Source organism: Ovis canadensis, chromosome 1, assembly GCF_042477335.2.
Source record: "Ovis canadensis isolate MfBH-ARS-UI-01 breed Bighorn chromosome 1, ARS-UI_OviCan_v2, whole genome shotgun sequence".
Lineage (NCBI taxonomy): Eukaryota > Metazoa > Chordata > Mammalia > Artiodactyla > Bovidae > Ovis > Ovis canadensis.
In genome coordinates, this window is record NC_091245.1 from 11,903,681 (window position 1) to 11,925,450 (window position 21,770).

At 50.6% G+C, this 21,770-nt stretch overlaps 3 protein-coding genes and 1 long non-coding RNA gene across 5 annotated transcripts in view; 1 reads left to right on the forward strand and 3 right to left on the reverse strand.

Annotated features, from left to right (window-relative positions):
- STK40 (serine/threonine kinase 40) overlaps positions 1-2,824 on the reverse strand; it is a 37,641-nt gene extending 34,817 nt beyond the window's left edge. The window contains exon 1 of one of the 2 annotated variants that reach the window (XM_069586534.1): positions 2,361-2,824. The gene's annotated coding sequence lies outside the window, so the exon portion shown is untranslated. Of the gene's footprint in view, positions 1-1,949 lie in introns of both variants that reach the window. The other variant, XM_069586533.1, reaches the window with a different exon arrangement.
- Positions 2,825-8,522: 5,698 nt separating this feature from the next.
- Positions 8,523-11,382, reverse strand: LSM10 (LSM10, U7 small nuclear RNA associated). The gene is made up of 2 exons (XM_069586657.1): positions 10,736-11,382; positions 8,523-9,258 (listed from the first exon to the last, which is right to left on the reverse strand). Exon 2 carries the CDS (start codon positions 9,241-9,243, stop codon positions 8,875-8,877), a length of 369 nt encoding a protein of 122 aa, XP_069442758.1. The 5' UTR covers positions 9,244-9,258; positions 10,736-11,382; the 3' UTR covers positions 8,523-8,874.
- Positions 10,900-21,335, forward strand: LOC138438791 (uncharacterized). The gene is made up of 4 exons (XR_011256468.1): positions 10,900-11,176; positions 12,351-12,566; positions 18,050-18,213; positions 20,528-21,335. It is a non-coding gene; the product is annotated as an uncharacterized lncRNA (long non-coding RNA).
- Positions 21,294-21,770, reverse strand: part of OSCP1 (organic solute carrier partner 1) — a 28,458-nt gene continuing 27,981 nt past the window's right edge. The window contains exon 11 of the mRNA XM_069586639.1: positions 21,294-21,648. Coding sequence (XP_069442740.1) covers positions 21,532-21,648 — 117 coding nt within the window. The 3' untranslated portion in view covers positions 21,294-21,531. The remainder of the gene's footprint in view (positions 21,649-21,770) is intronic.

The following is a 21,770-nucleotide window of genomic DNA, read 5'->3' on the forward strand; positions in this document are numbered from 1 at the left end:
GGTACAAACTTCCTAATTGTTAGTGTGGCAATCCCCTGTCAACCTGTACTGTTTCACCTGGCACCAGGTTGACTTTCATACCACCATACTGAACAGTCCGAGGTTTCTGGGATAAATTTTGAGTTTAGATGTCGAAGTGGAGTACCTTGCCCCTTTGTTCTTACCTGGCTGAGCCTTCTCATCCTCCCTGATACAGTTCCAGCATCATCACTTCTTCCAAGCTTTCCCAAAACTTCTCCCACCCCCCAACTCAGATTGAGCTAGAAGCTTCCTTTGCTGGACTCCCACAGCCCTCTGTTCTTGCTGATACTAGTTTTTTTTTAGACAATGTTTCAACGATTTGTTTACAGGTCAGTCTCCCTGGTGGCTCAGTTAGGCAAGAATCCTGCAATGCGGGAGACCCAGGTTTGGTCCCTGGGTCAGGAAGATCCCCTGGAGGGGGGCATGGCAACCCATTCCAGTATTCTTGCCTGGAGAATTCCATGGACAGAGGAGTCTGGTGGGCTAAAGTCCATGGGGTCACAAAGAGTTGGACGCAGCTGAGCGACTAACACTGTCACTTTCTCCCTTAACCAGACCATGAGCTTCTTGAAATAAGATTAGCTAACATTTACTGAATTCGTTATGTGGCAGACATGGTTCTATGTGTTTTGTAGGTGTTAACTTTTAAAATCTTCACAGTAACTTTGTTATCAGTCCTGTTCTATAGCTGAGAACACTGAGGCACAGAGAGGTTAAACAATCTGCCCAAGGCCACAGAGCTACAAAGCTGCAGAGCTAGAATGTGAACTCAGGAGGTCTGGCTCCAAAGTTACTCTTAACCTCTATAATACAGGGTACTTGCCTCTCCAGGCAAGGACACTGCTGCTGTCATGCTATTATGTGGGAAATGAATGAATGAATGAATGAATGAACAAGGGCCATCTCCATAATGTCTAAGATTTAAGGGACAAAGAGCTGGCACAGCAGACCCATCAAGGAGCACTGGCCCAGCTCACAAGCGCTGTTTACAAACAAGGGTTCTTTTGGCCTTACAAGTGCATATCCTGCTCTTCCTTATTTCATGCAAAGCTGAGCAAAGAGAGAAAGTGCCCAGCCCAGAGTGACTACCCTCTTCTTCATTGCTCTCAAAACCAAGCAAAGCCAACCGGTTTCCTCCTGTGACTTAATACAGAGCAAAGTCTATCTTGCCAACGAAGGCGGCTGTCATCTCTTCCTTCCGCCAACAAACGGGCATCAAACCTAGAGAGTGGGGGTGGCAGGCAGAGTACTCGACGTCTGGAGGGAATCCCGATGCCCCTACCTACGACTGGAAGGTGGGGCCAAGCGCCGTGGGGATGGGCAGGCCTGATGGGGCATGGCAGGTGAAACAGTGACCACAGCAGCAGGCTCTCTCCTCGGCAAAGGCCGGTCAAACACAGCACCGACTAGCAGGTAGCTCGGACCCGCACCTGATCGCCGCCCCGGACTCGAAATTCTCCAGCAGCGATGGTGCCCGTGCCAATGGGTGAGGGCTCGTGGAGGAAGCCCGGGCTGGAGAAGAAGCTCTCCGGGGACTCGTTCCAACTCTCAAGTCACTCTCGAGATCAGGAGGGCAGTACGGAGAGGAGAGAGTGCCTCTTGGGAAAAACCTGCGCCTTCGCTGACTGACCAAGTGACTCCAGGCAAGGCTGAGCTGTGCCGACTCCCAGGGCTGGGGCCGAGACACCCCCTTGGCCACCCGGTACCCGGCGCGCAGGAGCCCCCGCCCCCTCCCCGCCCCCTCCCCCGCCCCCTGGGAAGAGCAGACCCCAGCCGAGGACGGCGGATCCGCTGTTGTCATTTCTGTCAAGCCGGACGGCCTCAGGCTGTCACCCTGATCCCCTTGCCACGGCCGCTGAGGCCCGCCCCCGCCAACCCGCATCCCCGGCCGGGCTCCCGGCTCCCCTCTCCCGGACCCCTGCCCTCACCTTCCGCCGGTGCTCAGCGCTGCTCGCCCATAGTCCGTAGCCCGGAGCCGGGGCTGCTCGGCGCTCCGTCCCGGGGGACCGGGGCCGGGCAAGGGGCGTGGGAGCCGCTCACCGCCGTCTCCCGGCGCAGCCTCCCGAGCCACCGCCGCCGCTGCCGCCGCCTCCCTCCATGGCTGCAGCGCCGCCACCTGACAACGGAAGTGACGCACCGCCCCCTCCTCCCGGACAGGCCGCAGCCCCGCCCCTTGCCCATATCTACAGCCCACGGCTCTGGGATTGGGTGCCATATTGACGAAGGGCGGAAGCCTTCAGGCAAGAGACCAGAATCCGATTGAGGATTGGTTCAGGGTGGGGCTCGGGCTGAAATCTGGGAAACGATTGGAGACCGAGACTCTAAGGGGCGGTACTTACCGCTTATCTAAGTCTGAGGTGAGGTTGGGCCGGAGGCACCGCCCCCGCCGCTACTCCACTGAGCCTCGCGTGCCCTACACTCGCCCTCCCAGGTCTGGAGACTTCTCCAGCAGCTGAAAGATCGGTCGGTTGTAGTATCTTTGTCAGAAAAGTGGCTCTTTCATGACCCCCATTTCTCGGTTCCTGGAGCTTTGTGCGGCGAGCGCTGGCGTGGGTCTCATCAATGACAGGAATTCCTGCCGTAGCCCTCACAATTCATTTCCCTCTGGGCCCCTTGCTTTTGTAGAAATTCCGCTTCAATCCGAAGATCCCTAGAGTCTCGACCAGGCAGGTTAACAGTGAAGAGTTCCTGTTAGCTGTTCCAGCCACCTAACCTCAGCCCCTCCTGCTGCAGTTTCGGTCCCTTTCTCCTCCTTCTCCAGCAACCACGCCCTCCATGAATCAGCTTCTTGCACCAGCAGATGAGCCCTTTAAAGGGATTGCATCAGGCTGATGACTCACTAGGGCCCTCTGAGAGCCTGGCTTCCCTCCGCTGGCATGCAGAAGCAGCTAGAAGGGCGCCGTGGTGGCAGTACCCGCGATCACGGACCCACTCCTTTGTCTCCGAGGTGTGAGCCAGGATGCTAGCTGCATATGACTCCTGATTCTCTTTCCAGCTGTGTTATTCTGTATCCATTTGGGCACACGTGTCCAAGCCTGTGTGCACAGCTCTGGATTTTCCTAGGGTGTGTGGCCAAGCACTTACGTGTATGCACGCATTTGTCATCTCCACACAGGCAGTGACTGCCAGGACATGAGAGTTGATGTGAGTGAGGCTGGCTGCCTCCTCCTGTGTCCTTGTCTTTGTCTCTAAATGCCTAGTGTACACTGAGCTGAAAGGGCTGAGTAACAGTAGTAATCGAAACAGCCGTAGTATGTCAGACACTGTGTTAAGCACCGTAGAGACATCAATGTTAAGGAGTCTGTTCGCAGATGAAGCAGCTAGAACTCTGAGAGGGAAAGTAACCAACGACACATTATTGGCTCTGCCAGTAATGGCAGAGCTGTGATTTGAACCAAGTCTGGCAGATTCCAAAAAGGTTGAATTTGAGTCCTCGCTGTGTCTCTTACAAGTTCAGTGGCTGTGCAAGTTCCCTAATCACCCCCATCTGTCAACATAGGGGTAATACTTTGTGGGTTCACTGTGAGGATCCAATGAGTGTGGAAACAGCTTCTCATGGGACCTGACGAGCTAAGAGTGCCACACTCCTCTCAGCAAGCTTCAGCGCAGTGGAGGACTGAAAGCAGGCACAAAAACGCCGGGCCCGGCCCCCCAAGCTCCTATCTCTGACAAAGGGAAAAGCCTAGAGATTCCGGAAGCTCTGACAGGAATGAGTGTTGGGTTTTCCAGAGCTCTAATTATCAGCTAGATAAATCACTTGGAGCTGACACCACCATCCCCAGCCCCAGGAGGCTCTCAGCTGATTCAAAATATAGGATTTTGACAAAGAGGAGGAGGAGGAGGAAGAGAAAGAGGGGAGTAGGAGAGGTAATGAATAGAAAGGAAAGGTGCCAGCCAGAGGAAATGAAAAGCTGTCATCAGGACACGAACATGAGGAGACGGCTGCATCACACGCACGCACACACTGTGACACATGCTCCTGCTGGCTCTCCAGCTCTGGGCATCTTGGCAGACGACACTGCCGTGACAAAGTGACACCTGTCACAACAGCATGAAACGGTTGCTTGACGATGTACAGGCAGATCTGCCTATTACAGAAGGAGAGGAGGAAACCTTCAACCCTAGGGAGCTTCCTCAGGCTTCTGAAACCCCGCAAACCTTTCCTACTGGCTGACTTCTGGGTTCTCTGTGGCCAAGCCCCTAGAACCAAGGTATGCCAGTTCGAGTGCTAGGCCCATACCTGGTGGCTGGGTACCATCACTGTTAGCAGCGTGCTTGGTTACTCCATTGTGTCTGACTTTGCAACTGTTTGAACTATACCCTGTCAGGTTCCTCCATCCATGGACTTTTCCAGGCACAAGGGATCTTCCTGACCCAGGGATCAAACCTGAACCTCCTGAGTATCCTGCACTGCAGGCTGACTCTTTTACCCACTGAATCATCAAGGCATTGCTTATCTTACCCGGTTACCAGTATCAGGAATACTGAGAGGCAGAACAGTGCAGTGTAGTAGCAAAGATCATGGAGTTTCAGGCATACAGACCTGAGTTCAAATCCCCACTCTGTTGTTCACTGGCTCTGTGACCCTGAGCAAGTCAGGTAACCTCTCTGGGTTTGTTTGCTTATCTCTAAAACGGGGCTACTAATACATACCTCTAGGGTTGTTGTAATGATGAAATGAGATGATTCTTTCATTTCACAAAGATTTATGGAGTGCCAGCTGTGTGCAGAGCAGAGTTGGATGCTGGAGATCCAGTGGGACCAAACGGACCACAGCTCTGCCCTCCTGGAGCACGCAGAGCCCCTGGCACAGGGCCTGGTGCACAGTGAAATTCAATAAGCAGTAGCTGTTTGTGGTGACCACCTTGGCATTCTGCCATTGTCTTAATTATGGGACACAGGGAGACCCCTCCACCTTCTCCTTAAAGAAAGAGGATCTCCGCTTCCCCAACTGAAAAAGGACAGAGTTGGACTGGATCAGGGGTTCCCAATATTGTCACCTTAAAAGCCTTTTTTAGTATTTTCCATCCACATGAGCCTCATATCTGGTAAGATTTTGTACAACCTGCCATCAAGTCATTTCTTCCTTTTTATTCATTACAGCTTCATATTACAGCTATGAGAGCTTGTGATCAGGAAGAGGAAGCCAGTGGCCCATCATGCTGTTGGTATAATTCCAGCCTGAAGTAGAGATCAAGTCAGCTTGGTTAGTGTTCATATACAACGCGCTGTTCCTCTGGTCCTTCTGGAACACTGATAAGAGCTCAAGGGACTCCTGCTGTTCCTCTGGTCCTTCTGGAACACTGATAAGAGCTCAAGGGACTCCTGCTGCCCTCAGGGACCATTCAGCTAGGCATTCCAGACTGGAACTCACTGAACTGGATGTTCTTCTGTGGGTCCCATCCAGCTGAGAGCTGGAGATGCCGCACCATCCTAGGAACTGAATGTCAAGCCACAGCCCACCCAGTTCTCCTCAGATCCCTGGTAGTCCCCTTCCCCAGGTGAGTGAGCCTCCTGTCCTCTTCTCTCCATGGCCTGGATATGCCCTCTCACTCAGAATTCCTGAGTGCTCAGTCATGTGCAGGCTTGAACAAAGGCTGCAGCGATGACCACAAAACCCAAACCTCGATGGGACAATGACATTTTGAAATGCATTTTTCCTCTCTTCCGTGGTGTCCCTTGGCTCTTCCCTTATGCAGTTAGGTTACTATGCATTCATTACGCCAGGAAACAAATGACACGCCAGAATGTGGAGTTCATTTTTAGCTTCTGAATTCTAGAGCCTTGCTCGCCTTCAGGGAGGGATGGAAAGAATATCTGTGCAGATCTAAATTTAGAAAACTGTAAGAAGGGGGATCTGGGAGACTGAGACTTGAGGGGGTGGTCCCTGAGAATAGAGCAGCTCAGCCTCTGAGCTAGAGGGCATCTGCTGGGTCTCAGGGCCCGGGAAGCAGGAAGACATGTGCTCCTTTTCCTGGTGGAGTGCCAAGAAGTAACAGAACCCTCTGCGCTGCACTGTGGCAAATGGGGCCCAACTCACCCAAGACCCTAGGAACTTGCTGGGCCTGACTGGCCTGGAAAAGTAAGAGGGAGAGTCTGAACACCAAGAGGGGGATGGGTTACGATCAGATGGGAGGTGAGGAAGAAGCACCTAGGCAGCATCCTGAGTGGGCTGAAGACAGACCAGGACAAAACCAGGACATCTCGGGGGATGCCAGCGGGACTGCCCTTCCCATGCTTTGGCATCTTGAAAGGAAGTGCCCTAGAATTCAACCGATTCCAAAGAAAGTGATGGGGAACCCTGAATTGACTGCAGTTAAGTTTCTGCCACTCTGGCTGAGTAAAGCAAAATATGAATTCAGTTGAGTTAGAGAAAATTCAAGTTATGTTTCTTACACACTCGAGATTGGAACCAGCTATACTCCTGACCCACAAGGCCCTGTATCATTTGCCTCACCTCTTTCCCATTTCTCCTGTCTCACCTGTCTCCTTCTCCTCCACCAAGTCATAGTGGTATTTGGTTGTTGCCCCCAACCCTCAAGCTTTCCCACCTCAGGACCTTTGCACTGGCGATTTCCTCTGCCTTCCCTTGGCTTTTTAAATGGTAGGTGCCTTCTCAGTTTAAATTTAACTTCTTCAGACTACACTTTTGGAAATAAAACCTATTTTCTCTCCATGTGCCCTGTTTATTTCCTTCCTGTTTACTTCCTTCCCATCTGTTTACTTTTCTTTGTTCATCTCCCCTTCAGAACGTCAGCTCCCTGAGAGCAGGACCCCCCGTCTCTCTTGTTGTTCCCTCAGTAGCTGGCACTGTGACTCAAATTACTTGTGGAATGAATGACCTGTGGCTTGCCACAGCTTGGTGGGCACTGAGCTCCCCCCCCCCCATCCCTACCTGGGCCCTGGTCAATTTCCCAGCAGTCCAGGACCAGATGCCAAGACCCATAACTTTGGGGCTTGAACACATAGCTGTGCTCTACTCCAGGGACTTGGCATTAGTGTATCTCAGAAGGTCTTGGTACCCTGCCTCACACGCGTCTTTGGAAGCACAGAGGCCCACTGGGATCTGTGCAGAAAGCTTACAGAACTTACAGAATGGGTCCAGAGCCGCCCTTCTCAGCTATCCATGCTAGGCTTTCCCTTGCTCTTTGGAGGATGTGGAAGTCGCCCCTCCTCCCTTCAGACGCCCCCACCCCAGCCCCGCACACCATTTGAAAGCAGAGCCAGGCCTACCTCTCCTCCACCTTTAGGCTGAACTCCCAGCCCGGGCCCTCTTCAAGTGTGGCAGTGTCTGTAGACACGTGGGAAATGTCTGTGACAGCGGCAGTGTGGGGAGACTCCCCGCCAGCTCATCACACCAGAGGCGGTCTCCCCGCTGGCTGTGAGAACACAGACATTTCCACAGTGACGCCTCCCTTCTGCACCTGCCCTCTGGCTTCTTACCCGCACTCTTCTCGTGTTGCTCTCCTTAACTCTAGCTATCAGAGAGGCCTGGCAACTCAGAGCAGTGGTTTTCTCCCTGCTCGGATCCACTGTTCTCCCCTGTGGCCTCTGAGGCCTCTGGGCAATAGAAGAAATACAACAGGCAAAGGACTCATGGTGGATGGGTGGGTGGGTGTTAATAAAGCACATTTTCAGGCTCCAGATTCTGTTTTCAATCCGGGGATCCAGGAAGGTGGTTCTTCTAGACATTCCAGCTGGTTCTGCTGAGATGGTCCAGGGACAACACTTAAACAGACTGGATTAGAACGTAAACGCAGGGACTGTGGGCTGCCTGCGCCCAAACGAACACCGCTCTGCAGTCTCCCTCGGGAAATGTCTGCCTCCAGCCCTAGATTCTAAGTCCCTCTCCAGAAGCGACCAGAGCTTATTGGACAATGTGTGCTCAGCAGGAGGCCTGCCACGCGGCAGCTGCTCTGTGGATGTTTGTTTGATGAAGACAAACTCTGGTTCCACGGGACAGTCACTTTCACTGAGATGGTAGTTGGCCTGTGGCAAGGCTGCCAAAGCTGGGGGAGGCAGTTACAACAAAGGCTGGGGTTCTCATCCTGAGACCCCCTTCTTCCCCGAGGGCCTAATATCAGAATCAGAGCCTGATTTCCTGCTGCTGGATGAGCTTCTACACTTGACGGTAGGGTCCGGGATTACTCCAGGCTCTCCCCCAGGAAAGAGCACTGAGATGAACAAGCTCTCCAATGGGAAATATGAACAGAAGAGTCACTCCCTGACCAGACTGAAGGCCTCTCTTACATCCTCAATCTTTGCTGCATATTTAGTATCACCTGGGAAACTTAAAAAAAAAAAAAAAAATCCCACTGCTTAAGCCACAACTCACACCAATTAAAGCCAAATAGGTGAGAGTGGGCCAGGGGACTCCAACGTGCAGCCACGCTTGCAACCCAGCACCGTGACACAAGACCAACAGGGAGCCTGGTGCATGGCAGGAAGCATGAGGCACAGACTCGTCTGCATCCTTTTGTTTCACGAGAAAACAAACACAATTACAAGAGAAATGGGGCCCGTCAGGCCCAGCGTGTTTAATAATCCTCAATGCAAGAGGGTTGAAAACTGACATAATCTCTCAATTGGTAAATTAGAGATTTAGATAAATTATGATCCAAAGGGGGGGGTTGTCATCTACCCCAAGGCCACAGTCAGATAACTAAAATTCCGGGTCCCAGGGTGAGTCTGAGAGGTGAGACCCTGAGAAAGGCAACTGTGACAGGTGATGTCTGTCAGACACCAGCTTCTGGGCTGGTCCTGCTCCCCTCCCAGGTTCTGGGTGGGCAGGGGGAGCAGGCTTTGGCTCAGAAGAAGTCTGCAGGAACCTGAGTGGGGACCGGGCAGGCTTACTTAAGAGTTTTTGGAGGGAAATTCCTGCCGGCCTTGCCCCTTGCTGCCAAAGTAACGCACCCGATGGATGACCTGCAGCTGCTGCTCAATGGTTGCGGTAATGTTCACATTGTCGGGGATGTGGACGTAACGGACGTTCCGGCCTGTCACGAAGAGGTCGTCCAGCTCCACCTGATGCCCCCAACGGTCTGTGTAGGTGACCTGGGCCAGGCGGATGTTCATGAAAGCATCGACGTTGTCTATGCGTCCGTGGGCCACGCTCTCATCCCGCAGGTCCACGGTGGTGACCTGGCCCTGGAGGCCCTGCAGCAGGATGATCAGGCTGTTCTCGGAGATGGTCCGCTCCTTCACCGAGTGGCTCACCTCCATTCTTCCACGCTTGCTCTGGGAGGGGCACACACAGGGGAGCTGAAGCAGGCTAAGGAGTATGGGTGCTAACTCACTGATGTCAGCTTTTAGCACAAAGTCCCCAGCCCAGACTTCCCCAACTCTGTCCACCTCCTCAATTTTTATGCCTACAGAGTGCCCTTAGGTGCTTAGGACACACCTTATAGAATCCTCACAACACCTTGCAAACCAAGGATCACTTACACTCACTTTATAAACAAGGAAAATTGGGCCAGGAGATGTTAAGTAACTGGCCCAAGGTGCTGGGATTCGAATCCATGGCTGCCCAGCTCCAATTCCGACACCAAGGGTTCTGAACCCTCATTGTGAGAATCACGCAGTGAGTTTCTGGTCGCCACACTCAGAGGTTCTGATTCATTTGGTCAGGGGTGGGGCCCAGGTACCCTATTCTGTAAAAGCTCCCCAGGTAATTCTAATGTGCATCTAAACGCAGAGACAATGCATAGACAAGGAGTTTGAGAACCACTCCTCTAAAGTGTAGTTTACACCCTTGCTGCTCAAAATATGGTCTGTGGACCAGCAGTTTCAGCATCATCCAGGTACTTGTTTTGGAATGCAGAATCTCCAGGCTTTCCCCAGATCTACCGAAAGAAGCTGCATTTTAACATGACCCCTAGATGAATCGCTTCACCAGTTTTCAGACATTAGTGTGCATCAGAATCACCTGCAGGAGGGGTTAAATGACCCGCCCCCCCCCCCACCACCCTGGCCTTTCTAACTCAGTCTGTTTGAGTTGGAGCCCAAGAATGTGCATTTCTAACATATTCTCAGCTGACGCTGATATTGCTGGTTTAGGGCCCACTGAGAATGACTGGTCCACCCGATGCTGCAGCTATGTAACCAGGAATTTAGACAACTGTAAAAAAAGGAAATGGTAGCGTATATGGCACATAGGTATTGAAGGCAGAGAAACTTGGAGGTTGGAATCCCCACTCCACCCACACTCTGTAGACCTAGGCCAGTTACTTAACGTCTCTGAACCTGTTTCCCCGTCTATTAAACCAACAGGTGAAGTTAACAGGTTCTCACCACGCTGAGTGTATCTTCCTTTGCTTTCGACACGCTCGGATGCTATATTAATGGGGGGTGGATAATGTCTTACCCACCCCCCATTTTCAGACCTTGAGTGCCAGGTGTTTGAATTTCTTAAGACTTCACTCAGGATCCCGATAGGGCTGTGCAGGGTGGCATGAAGTGTGACAAGCTAGCTACCCACTCCACTGACAAGGTGCTAGGAGTTGGGCCGGAAGACTCTTAACCGACCCCACCCAGGTTTCACCAGGCATATCCGCTCAAACGGGGGTTTCGGGGAGCACAGTGACTGCAAAGAGGCAGGTCTGGGCCGGAGGACGGGGCTCGGTTACTTCCTAAGAGTGTCGACCTCGAGAAAGCCACTTGGCTTCTTCAAACCTGAGAGTCCCTAGAGTGGGGATGGTGACGACCCTTTACTCACAGAGCGTGGGAGTGGGCTTGGGAAGAGGAGCTAAGCTCAGCAACCGGGAGGAAGACGCTGGCCCCGCTCCCGCCGCCTCCGTGGTTCCAGGCTCGCTCGCGCTCCGCCCCTGGCTCCCCAGGCCCGCCGCGCGAGTTCCTTCCGCTGTCCCGCTGCACGTCGCCGCCGAAACTAGCGGGCGCCTAGCCGGGCGGCCTCCCTCTCGCTGCCGGATTAGGACGCCAAGGCAACCGCGGGGCCGCTCGGTCCTTCCGGAGCGTCGAGAGCGCGGCAGAGCGCAGAGCTGCCGTCCCCCGCGGCGGGCCCGGAACTACAATCCCCAGAATGCCTCGCGGGCTCGAGACGCCCTCCTGCTGCCCGACCGACGTCGCTGGATTCTCTTCTTTGGAGTCATTCTTTCATTCAGCAAATGAAATAATAGCTTCCCTGGCGGCTCAGTCGGTAAAGAGTCCATCCTGCAATGGAGGAGACCTGGGTTCGAACCCTGGGTTGGGAAGATCCCCTTCTGGCAACTCACTCCAGTATTCTTGCCTGGAGAATCCCACGGACAGAGGAGAGTGGCAGGCTACAGCCCGTGGGGTAGCAGAGTCGGACACGACTGAGCGACTTTGACTTTCACCTCTTTACCATCTGGGCCACGCCCCTTCAAGGTTTGAGTGACCTTCATTAATGTGTGACAGCACCTGGCACACTGGAGCAGCCCCATGACTTAGGCCTAGGTCATTCCTTTACCCTCTCGTTTACAGGTTTCAACCTCTCTCAGAAACCATCCCTTTTTCATCCTTTACCACAGCTGGCCTCTTCTTATTCTAAAAATAGAAAATGTCTTTCTCCTCCCTGGCAGCTACGCTGTTTTCCTACCTTCCACAGCTGAACTTCTCAGGAGAGGCCTCTATATCAGTGATTCTGCAATTGGGAGTTCTTTTTCCAACTCCATTTCTACGTGAGACTGGATTTTCTTCTTCTTGTGGTGGTGGTGGTGGTTTAGTTGCTAAGTCGTGTCGGACTCTTGCAACCTGTAGCCCGCCAGGCTCCTCTGTCCATACTGCTTCTCAGGCAAGAATATTGGAGTGCAGTGCCATTTCCTTATCCATTTCTTCCCCTACTTCAGCCAAAACAACATAGCACAGTGGGCTGAACGCAGAAGCAGATATGAGAATCTGTCTTCTAGTAGGACAGACATTGAACAGATTTGCAAAAATATAAAGCAGTGTCACTCTTCTCACCAAATTAAAAAAATATATAGTTATTTTAAAATAAAAATATGATAATGGGTCTGTTATTGTTATTTAAAAGGGAATTAATATTAAAACCTTATCTCAATTTCATATATATGTGATTACTATATATATATCCCACATAAACAAATACTTTAGTTTTCAGTAATTTTTAAAGAGTACAAAAGGGTTTTGAGACTGAAAATTTGAGAACAGCTGCTCTATCCTGAGGGCTTTCACCTACTCACTCAACTCACTGTAATCTGGCTTCTTCTCAAGAGTGTTTTTAGTTTTACTCACATTAACTTCTCTTGAAAAGTTACTAATGATCTCCATGTACATAAGGGAACCTCTTATCTCCTTTCATTAAAAAAATATTATTTGTTTGACTGTGCCAGGTCTTAGTTGTGGCATATGGGATCTAGTTCCTGACCAGGGATGGAACCCAGGGCCCCTGTATTGGGAGCACGGAGTCTTAGCCACTGGACCACCAGGGAAGTTCCAGGGAACCAGTTGCCTTAATGTTATCTGGAATGCTTGTTAAACCCAACCCCACACCTACAGAATCAGGAGTAGAGCCCGGGAATCTGCACATCTAACAGTGCACACCAACGGTGAGACCCGATGCCCTCCTAAAGTCGGACTCAGCGACTCCCAGGCAAGCCCTGCATTCTTGTCTCTGCCTTTGCTATCGTGCTCATCTGCCTGGGTTTCTCTCTTGCTTGGCTATGGATGTTAAGTCCAATCCCTCCTTCAAAGGCTGGCTGTACCTTTCTGAAGTCTGATAATGCCAACTGGGAGTGAGGCTGATAGCATACTGCTTGATATGTGTTTGCTTGGTGCATGCAGATTCGCCATAGCTATTTATGTAAATCTCACCTCTCCTACTCATCTCTTGGGTGTTGAGACAGGGAGAAGGCCCTAGGAGGCTGAGATGTTTCACCCTACAAACAGCAGTTTCAGGAGGAACAATGGTTTTATGAATGTGCTGTGATGATGGGAGCTGAATGAACTGGTGGCAGTGGGATGGAAAGAAGGGATGAGTGTTAAAGACCATGAAGAGAGTGAATGAGAATCCTTGGGGACTGATTAAATCTGGAGTATAGTTTGCAGGAGGGGAAATCAATGATTTAAATTTTAACGCTGATGGCCCATTGACAGGAATAAGAGTGGTAGGGTTGGGAGGGGGTTCACGCCTGTAGAGGGTATCTCATTTTTGGGCTACACAGCCCACTGAACTACCTTTGGGGAGATCTGCCATTGTGTGAATTTCAGTGAGAGGTGAGTTTCTGTTCCCACTCTAGATGGTTTAAAGGGCAGATAACGTCTCTGATCCTTGTCAGCTATGGCACAGGCTGGTGACCTAAGCTCAGGCATTATCGGATTCCAAATCTGGAGCAAGGGACACAGACCAGCAGGAACTGTTGAGGCTTCATCTTGGTGTCTGCGTCATCCAGCGCCTCATCCCTGCGGGTGCTGCTGCTGCTGCTGGCGTGCTCTCCGTGCCGCCTCCCCGTCCCTGGTTCTTGGCCATTTCGCATGGTCCTTCACTCTTCCTGACAACTGTCAGTTGCCTGAAGCCCTTTCAGTAAATTCCTTCTCCACCTCAGTGGAGAATTAGTTCCTTTTTTTTTTTTTTTTTGCAGTTTCAAACCCAGACTAAGGCCCACTTGAATTGAGTTCATTTCAGGATCCTTGAGAACTTCCTTGGTGGCTCAGACAGTAAAGCATCTGCCTACAATGTGGGAGATCCGGGTTCAATCCCTGGGTCAGGAAGATCTCCTGGAGAAGGAAATGGCAACCCACTCTAGTATTCTTGCCTGGAAAATCCCATGGATGAAGGAACCTGGTAGGCTACAGTCAATGGGGTCCCAAAGAGTTGGACACGACTGAGCGACTTCACTTTCACAGGAGCCTTGAATTTCCCTGTTCCCTGCACATGATTTCGTTGTGGTTCTGTATCCAACAGTCAGAAGATACAGAGTCCTGAGAGTTCGGGTGATTCCCAGGCCACCTGCTCCAAATTCCCACCCAGGATCCAAATCCCCTCTCCAGCCTCCCTCACTCCCGTGTCTCCCTAGTCACTGCTTGATATTCCAGTGACCAGCAACTCACTCCTGTGCTGGGCGTTCTACTCCATTGTTAGGAAGTTTTGGGTAACTTCTATTCATTGCTTCTGGTGCTTTTCCATGGAGAACTGTCTTATTTTGTATGAAATTTAAGAAGATTCTTCATGCCTTTTGACAGTAAAGTGAATGTCCTGAATAAATAAAAATGGTATCAATATTAGACATGAAGCGTGAGGTGATGGAATGTCTCAGGAAAAGTGAACCTGCAGCCCAGAGAGAGGAATATGGAAATTTGTGAGTTAATAGTATGGGGTCAAAGTAATGGCCTCTCTGAAAAAAGGAATGCAAAATAGTTTGCCGAAGAATGCAGACTAAGCACTGCAGGGCACATAAAATATATGGTCAGCAGGCATGGAGGTGGGGAGAGCAAAGGCTAGGGCCAGGGCGAGAAATGGAGACAGGAGCTGACAGCTGAAGTGAGAGTGTGATGACAGGGTGGGTGGGGGAACCCCAGGGGTGAAACAAGGATCCTCCAGCAATTGCCCCAGCCATTCTGACAGACTGAGAAATGGCTACATCAACATCTGTATCAGAGGGCGAGCTTCAATCAGAAGCCACCGAGGGGGGCTTTCCCTGGCGGTCCAGTGGCCAATAAGACTCCGTGCTTCCAGTGCAGGGGGCCCAGGTTCAGTCCCTGGTCAGGGAACTAGATCCCACATGCTGAAGCCAAAATATCCTGCATGTCACAACTAAAGCTGAAGATCCTTTGTGCCATAACTAAGACCCAACATAGCCAAGGGAAAAAAACAAAACAAAACACTGAGGAAGAGAGGGGAAGTGTGGTCAGAAATTAGTAGGATCTGAGCACAAAGACCTAGTAAGAAAAAGAAAAGGGCCTTGAACTGGGCCCAGGAGAATGGGGAGCAGACACGGCAGCAGAATCCAGCAGAGCTGGGGCTGGAGACTGGAAAGGGACTGTGTTGTGACTGAAGCTATGGGAGTGGGAGAGAGCAAGGTGAAGCAACGGGAAGGCTGGAGAGCTGGTGGGGGGAGGAGGTCCTGGAAGAGCTGAGGCCATGCTGCGTGGGATCCAGGGGCTCTTTGGCGGCCTTTTGGCTTTTGGTGAAGTTCTGAGGTGCAGAAAGAGGGCTGGGTAGGGGTAAGGAAGGTAAATGATGTGCTGAGGTAGAGGGGAGAGGTGAGGGAGGGCATCCCACACAGGTTATTATCTTCTCAGTTGTAACTGAAGCTGGGAGGCCTTCTGGATATCCAGAAAACCTGAGCTGAGAGCATCCTTCCTTGTCCTTCCCCTTAAATACACGCACGAGAAAAGGAGAAGGCGAGGGTGGGATGGTTTGAGAGAATAGCATTGAAACATGTATATTACCATATGTGAAACAGATCGCCGGTCCAGGTTCGATGCATGAGACAGGGCACTCAGGGCTGGTGCACTGGGATGACCCTGAGGGATGGGATGGGGAGGGAGGTGGGAGGGGGGTTCAGGATGGGGGACACATGTATACCCATGGCTGATTCATGTCAATGTATGACAAAGCCACTACAATATTGTAAAGTAACTAGCCTCCAATTAAAAAAAAGAAAAAGAAATGAAAGGAAGTTGGGGAATTTTACAAAGAGGAGGGTGGAGGGATCTGAAGCCAATGTGCACGTGTAGGATTTAGGAGTCTTGGGTCTGCCCCCAGGTCTATAAAGCTTCGTTTATACTTATTTTATCCTTTATGTGTTTTAAAATTTTACATTTTAAGTAATCCAAAATAAAGAGAAAACAATTTATGAAGTTTATAGACAGTGACTTTTGAAGAATTTTTTAAGAGATGTGAATTTAAACAACTTCCTTTATTATAATTTCAGCTGTCTCTGTGACTTTCAAAAGGTCACTTTTAAACTTTTCCTCTTATTTTTCTCCCAGAGTATGGGACTAGTGTTAATGACACATCCTGGCAGGTCCTTTACCTTCATAATGAGAAAGAAAAAGGCCACACCTCGCTAGGCCTAATGTGACAGGTTTCCTGTGGTTTTGGGAACTAGCAGAGAAGATACTGTTATTTTTATCAGCAGAGGACCCACTGGCCAGAAACAAAAAGGATGTAGCGTGTGTGGATGTGGGGGGTGGGGGAGGTGTCAAGGTGACCAGAGAATCCAGAATGATTTCCACTGGCTCTTGGAATGCATTTTGACATTCTCATTTGAAAAGAGGTGGGCTATGATATGAAAATTTACTTTGCATTGAATCCTGAAGCTGGGTAGGGAAGATTCAACTGAGAAGAGGGGTCTCCAGCCCAGTCCCTTGAAAACAGTTCTTTCCACTCCCTCTGCTGCCAGCTGACCAGGAATTTGGCAGTGTGGAAGAGGAATTTTCCAGGTTTGACTTAAGGGAAGGAGCGTGTGCATGTGCTAAGATGCGCCCGCCAGGCTCCTCTGTCCATGCGGTTCTCCAGGCAAGAATACTGGAGTGGGTTGCCATTTCCTCCTCCAGGGGATCTTCCCGACCCAGGGATCGAACCTGTGTCTCTTATGTCTCCTGCACTGATATGTGTGTTCTTCACCACTTGCGCCACCTAAAGGGAGGAAGGGGTAGGTAAACGGTGTATTGACTTGGATTTTAATTTGGGTCTTTATAATTAGGTATTAGTACATGAACCAAGAACTTCCAGATGTTCAAGTTGGATTTAGAAAAGGCAGAGGAACCAGAGATCAAATTCCAAACATCTGTTGGACCATAGAAAAAGCAAGAGAATTCCAGAAAAACATCTACTTCTGCTTCATTGACCATGCTAATTAAGTGGATCACAACAAACTGTGGAAAAGTCTTTATTAAGAGATGGGAATAGCAGACCACCCTATCTGCCTCTGAGAAACCTGTATGCAGGTCAAGAAGCAACAGTTAGAACTGGACATGGAACAAAAGACTGGTTCAAAATTGGGAAAGGAGTGCGTCAAGGCTATATATTGTCACCCTGCTTATTTAACTTATATGCAGAGTACATCATGAGAAATGTCAGGCTAGATGAAGCACAAGCTGGAATCAAGATTGCCAGGAGAAATATCAATAACCTCAGATACACAAATGACACCAAAAAGGTGTCAAAAAGCAAACAGGAACTAAAGAGCCTCTTGATGAATATGAAAAAGGAGAGTGAAAAAGTTGGCTTAAAACTCAACATTCAAAAAACTAAGATCATGGCATCTGGTCCCATCACTTCATGGCAAATAGATGGGGATACAATGCAAACAACGACAGACCTTATTTTCTTGGGCTTCCAAATCACTGCAGATGGTGACTGCAGTCATGATGCTCCTTGGAAGAAAAGCTATGACAAACCTAGACAGCATATTAAAAAGCAGAGACATTACTTTGCTGACAAAGGTCTGTATAGTCAAAGCCATGGTTTTTCCAGTAGTCACGTGTGGACATGAGAGTTGGACCATAAAGAAGGCTGAGCACCGAAGAATTGAGGCTTTTGAGCAGAGGTATTGGAGAAGACTCTTGAAAGTCCCTTGGACTGCAAGGAGATCAAACTAGTCCATCCTAAAGGAAATCAGTCCTAAATATTCAGAAGAATTGAGGCTTTTGAGCAGAGGTGTTGGAGAAGACTCTTGAAAGTCCCTTGGACTGCAAGGAGATCAAACTAGTCCATCCTAAAGGAAATCAGTCCTAAATATTCAGAAGAATTGATGCTGAAGCTGAATCTCTAATACTCTGGCCACATGATGCCAAGAGCCGACTCATTGGAAAAGACCCTGATGCTGGGAAAGATTGAAGGCAGGCGGAGAAGGGGACGACAGAGGATGAGATGGTTGGATGGCATCACTGACTCAATGGACATGAGTTTGAGCAAGCTCTGGGAGATGGTGAAGGACAGGGAAGCCTGGTGTGCTGCAGTCCATGGGGTCGCAAAGAGTCGAACATGACTGAGCGACTGAACAACAGCAATTAGGTATTATGGGGGAAAAAAAGTATATATATATACACTTCCGCCCTGTAATTTGCATTTGTCTTTCTACAGGTTCCTGTGACTTGAATTTGTCTCCATGGATGTAAACCAGAGTGACAAACCTGTTGGAAGAGGATGAGGGGATCTGATCCTGTTTAGACTCAGGGATCTCCAGGATCTGATTGTGATGCTAAAATTTGTTTCTTGCCTACCAGGATCTGGATGTAAGGAAAAAAGTGAGTTAATCTTTTAAAGGATGACATGACTTTCATCCTTGAACTGAGGGCTACATACATTTCCTCCCTTTCTTCCTGCCCCTTCACTCTCAATTTTTAAAATAATTTTTGTTTAGTTGTTTTTGGCTGTGCTGGGTCTTCTTTGCTGCTCGTGGGCTTACTCCAGCTGTGGCTCAGGCTTCTCATTGCAGTGGCCTCTCCTGGTGCGGAGTGGCAGCTCTAAAGCACACAGATGTCAGCAGCTGCATCGTGAGGGCTCAGCAGCTGTGGTGCGTGGGCTTGGTTGCTCGGTAGCGTCTGGGATCTTCCCGGACCAGGGACCAAACTGGTGTCTCCTGCATTGCAAGGTAGACTCTGAACCCCTGGACTGCCAGGAAAGCCCCACTTTCAATATTTTGTTATTTTCTCCTTTTTTTACTCTCAATATTTAAAAAATATTTATTTGGGGATTTCCTGGTAGTCCAGTGGCTAAGACTGTGAGCTCCCAATGCAGGGGACCTGGGTTTGAGCCCTGGTCAGGGAACTAGATCCCACATGCTGCAAGTGAGACCTGCTTCAGCCAAAATAAATAAATACGTAGATAACTGAAACATGTGGCTGCACCCGGTCTCAGTTGTGGCACACACTCTTCGACCTTTGTCGTGGCATGTGAGATCTTTAGTTGCAGCGTGTGGGATCTAGTTCCCTGACCATGGATTGAACCGGGGGCCCCTGCATTGGGAGGGCAGAATCTTAGCCACTGGACCACCATGGCAGTCCCTTCACTCTCAATTTTTATTACATCTTTCTTCTGGAAGCCATTGAAGTACTTTTGTTCAGGAGGCTTTTCTAGAGCTTTGCCTTGCACAATTTCATGATCAATACTATGATAAGAACAAGAGTAGGACAGTTTTAAGACTGAGTTGAGAAGAGGTAAGTCACAGATTTGCTGAAAGAGAACAGAAATAGCCCCCCAAAGCATGGAGACGGGGGGAGGCATGGGTAAAATTCCAGTTGTCAGATCCCACCTGAGGCAGCGTCTAGGAATCTGTAAACTCACCAACTTAGCTGGGGCAAGATGGCTTTGAGTCAGTGAACTAGTTCTTTCTGTTTCTTACAGATGAAGGGAGGAACTGAGGCTTGTTGAGGGAACCGCCCAAGACACCATGGCAAAATCAGGTCAGGGATGGGGATCCTGGTGCCCCTTCCCTTGGAGTGAACTGGGCACTGCTGTATAACAGCCTCAGAACCCAGGTGAAAGGGTTAGTCACTCAGTCATGTCTGACTCTTTACAACCCTGTGGACTGTAGCCCACCTGGTTCCTCTTTTCATGGAATTCTCCTGGCAAGAATACTGGAGTGGGTTGCCATGCCCTCCTCGAGGGGCTCTTCCCAACCCAGGACCCATCGAACCTGGGTCTCCTGCATGGCAGCCACCAGGGAAGCCCTCACATAGCCTGGTGTTAAATGAACAATGATGCCTTGTCAGTACTCAGTCCAGATTCTTGCCAGAGTAATCCTTGTCTTCTTTTTCCTTTGCCCCCTCCCAACTCTCCTGCTTTTTCTGGGTGCCCTAAGCCACAATGCAAATAAACTTGTTTTTCTCAACATCTGTGCAAGACTAGAGACATGAAACTCAAAGGTTGCCTCATCACCAGGCTGCCTTACCAGAGATCTGTATCTTGTTTATTCACTGAGACAACAGGGAGGTTTGAGATCATCAGCATGGCTCTGGGGTGGGTGGAGGGAGGAGGCTGCCTCTTGGCCACCCGTGGCCCATCTCCAGGGTCCCAGGACACACTGGGAACAGATGGTGGAGTTCAGGTCTGTCACAGTGCGGTGGCAGCCAGACCCAGGACAGGGCCTTCCCTGCGCTTGTCATCTGCTTACAAGAGACTGAAACTGAAGGCACTTTGTAAGCCTGTAAGAAGCAGTTTGGGGTCCCCAGGTGGCTCAGTGGTAAAGAGCCCGCCTGCTACGTCCAGAGATGTGGGTTCCATCCCTTTGTCGGGAAGATCCTCTAGAGGAGGGCATGGCTGCCCACTCCAGTATTCTTGCCTGGAGAATCCTCATGGACAGAGGAACCTGGCGGGCTACGTCCATGGGGTCTCAAAGAGTCAGACACAACTAAATAACAGCAACAACAAATCCAAACCCTGTGCCTTGGGTAGGCTAAAGGATGGGTACCCTGACCCTTGCTTTCCAGAAACATGTTTGCCTCCACTCTTATTGTGGGTGCAGGGGTCCCGAGTGGTCCTGGCTAGTTCAGTCTCAGGCAGCGACCAGCTCAGCTCAGTTCCTCTCCCACCCTTTGCTGTTCCGGATATTGCTTCCAGGAGACTGAATGGACCTTGACCTCTGGATGTTGGCTGACCTTGAGCTGCCAGTTACTCGGCCAGAATGAACATGAGGTGGAGGGCTGACCCTCCTTCCTGAAGCAATGAGGGCAGCCCTGGCCTGAGACATTTCTCATGGATCCAAATTAGACTTTGGCATCCTGCCAAGGGAAGTATTGACTAACTCATCTGGTGCACGGAAGGGAAAGTGGTACGCCACGTGCCTCCCCACGTCCAGCTTACAGCTCTGCTTGGCCGCTGATGGCGAAGCAGAGGAGACGGCTGTCATGGCGACTCACGCTGGGCGCCTTTAGAAGGCAAGAACGCTAAGTGGCAGAGGAAGACTCTGGGGGTAAGGTGGACGTATCACGCTGAAGAGCAAACACAGTTCCATACGGGATAAGCCCACACCGCATATGGATGGAGAGACGTGTGGAGAACCACAGACGCCCACAGGCTCTGCGCGGGGCCTGCGTGAGGAGTCCCCTGTCACGGCCTTGCTTCCTCTGCGTCTGAGGTGACAGCTTCCAGTGTGCCAGGCTGTATAAACTGGGCCCCGACGGTTTGAGGCTTTTTCCACTTATGTCAGACTCACAAGGCTGAAGACATCCCAGAGAGCTCTGAAATTTTGTGGCGATCCACAGGGATCTGTGAGCGGCAGGCCCCCCTGAGCCAAGCTTGTCATGCAGGTGGCAACAGGGGCACTGTCTTGCTGACTCTGGGCTCCAGATGCTCTGAGTGCCATAAAACCAGGGAGAAAATGGGGAAGGGTCCAATTTCAAAGCCAGAATATATTTTGCTGAAAATATGGATATGCGTGTTGCCTTCCGGACAGTGTGCTCCCCGAGGGAGACCCGCACAGTTTCTTAGGACGGAAATGGGAACAAGAGGGTAAGGGCTTCGCTTAGTAGAAAACTAGCAGCATCGTGTGGTTCCCTGGGGGGCACCCCCGGGGTCCTCATCAAGCGGCCTCTCCGCAGGGGAGGGGCGCCTGGTCAGCACAGCTATAGCTCATCCATCATGGCGAGCCAGTCGTCACCCTTGCTAGCGCTCCGCCTTGACTGGTCTGTGATCTCAAACTCCCCCATGATCCGCTCCAGCTCTTGGTTCGTCTGCTGGTCCTGTGAGAGGAGAGGAGGGAGAGAATGAAGAAACTCGTGGGCATGATGGCCTACCTGTGCAGCTGGTGGTTCATTTTCCCACCCCTGTGATGCACTTCGGTTCCTCGCCTGTTTGTCAGGAA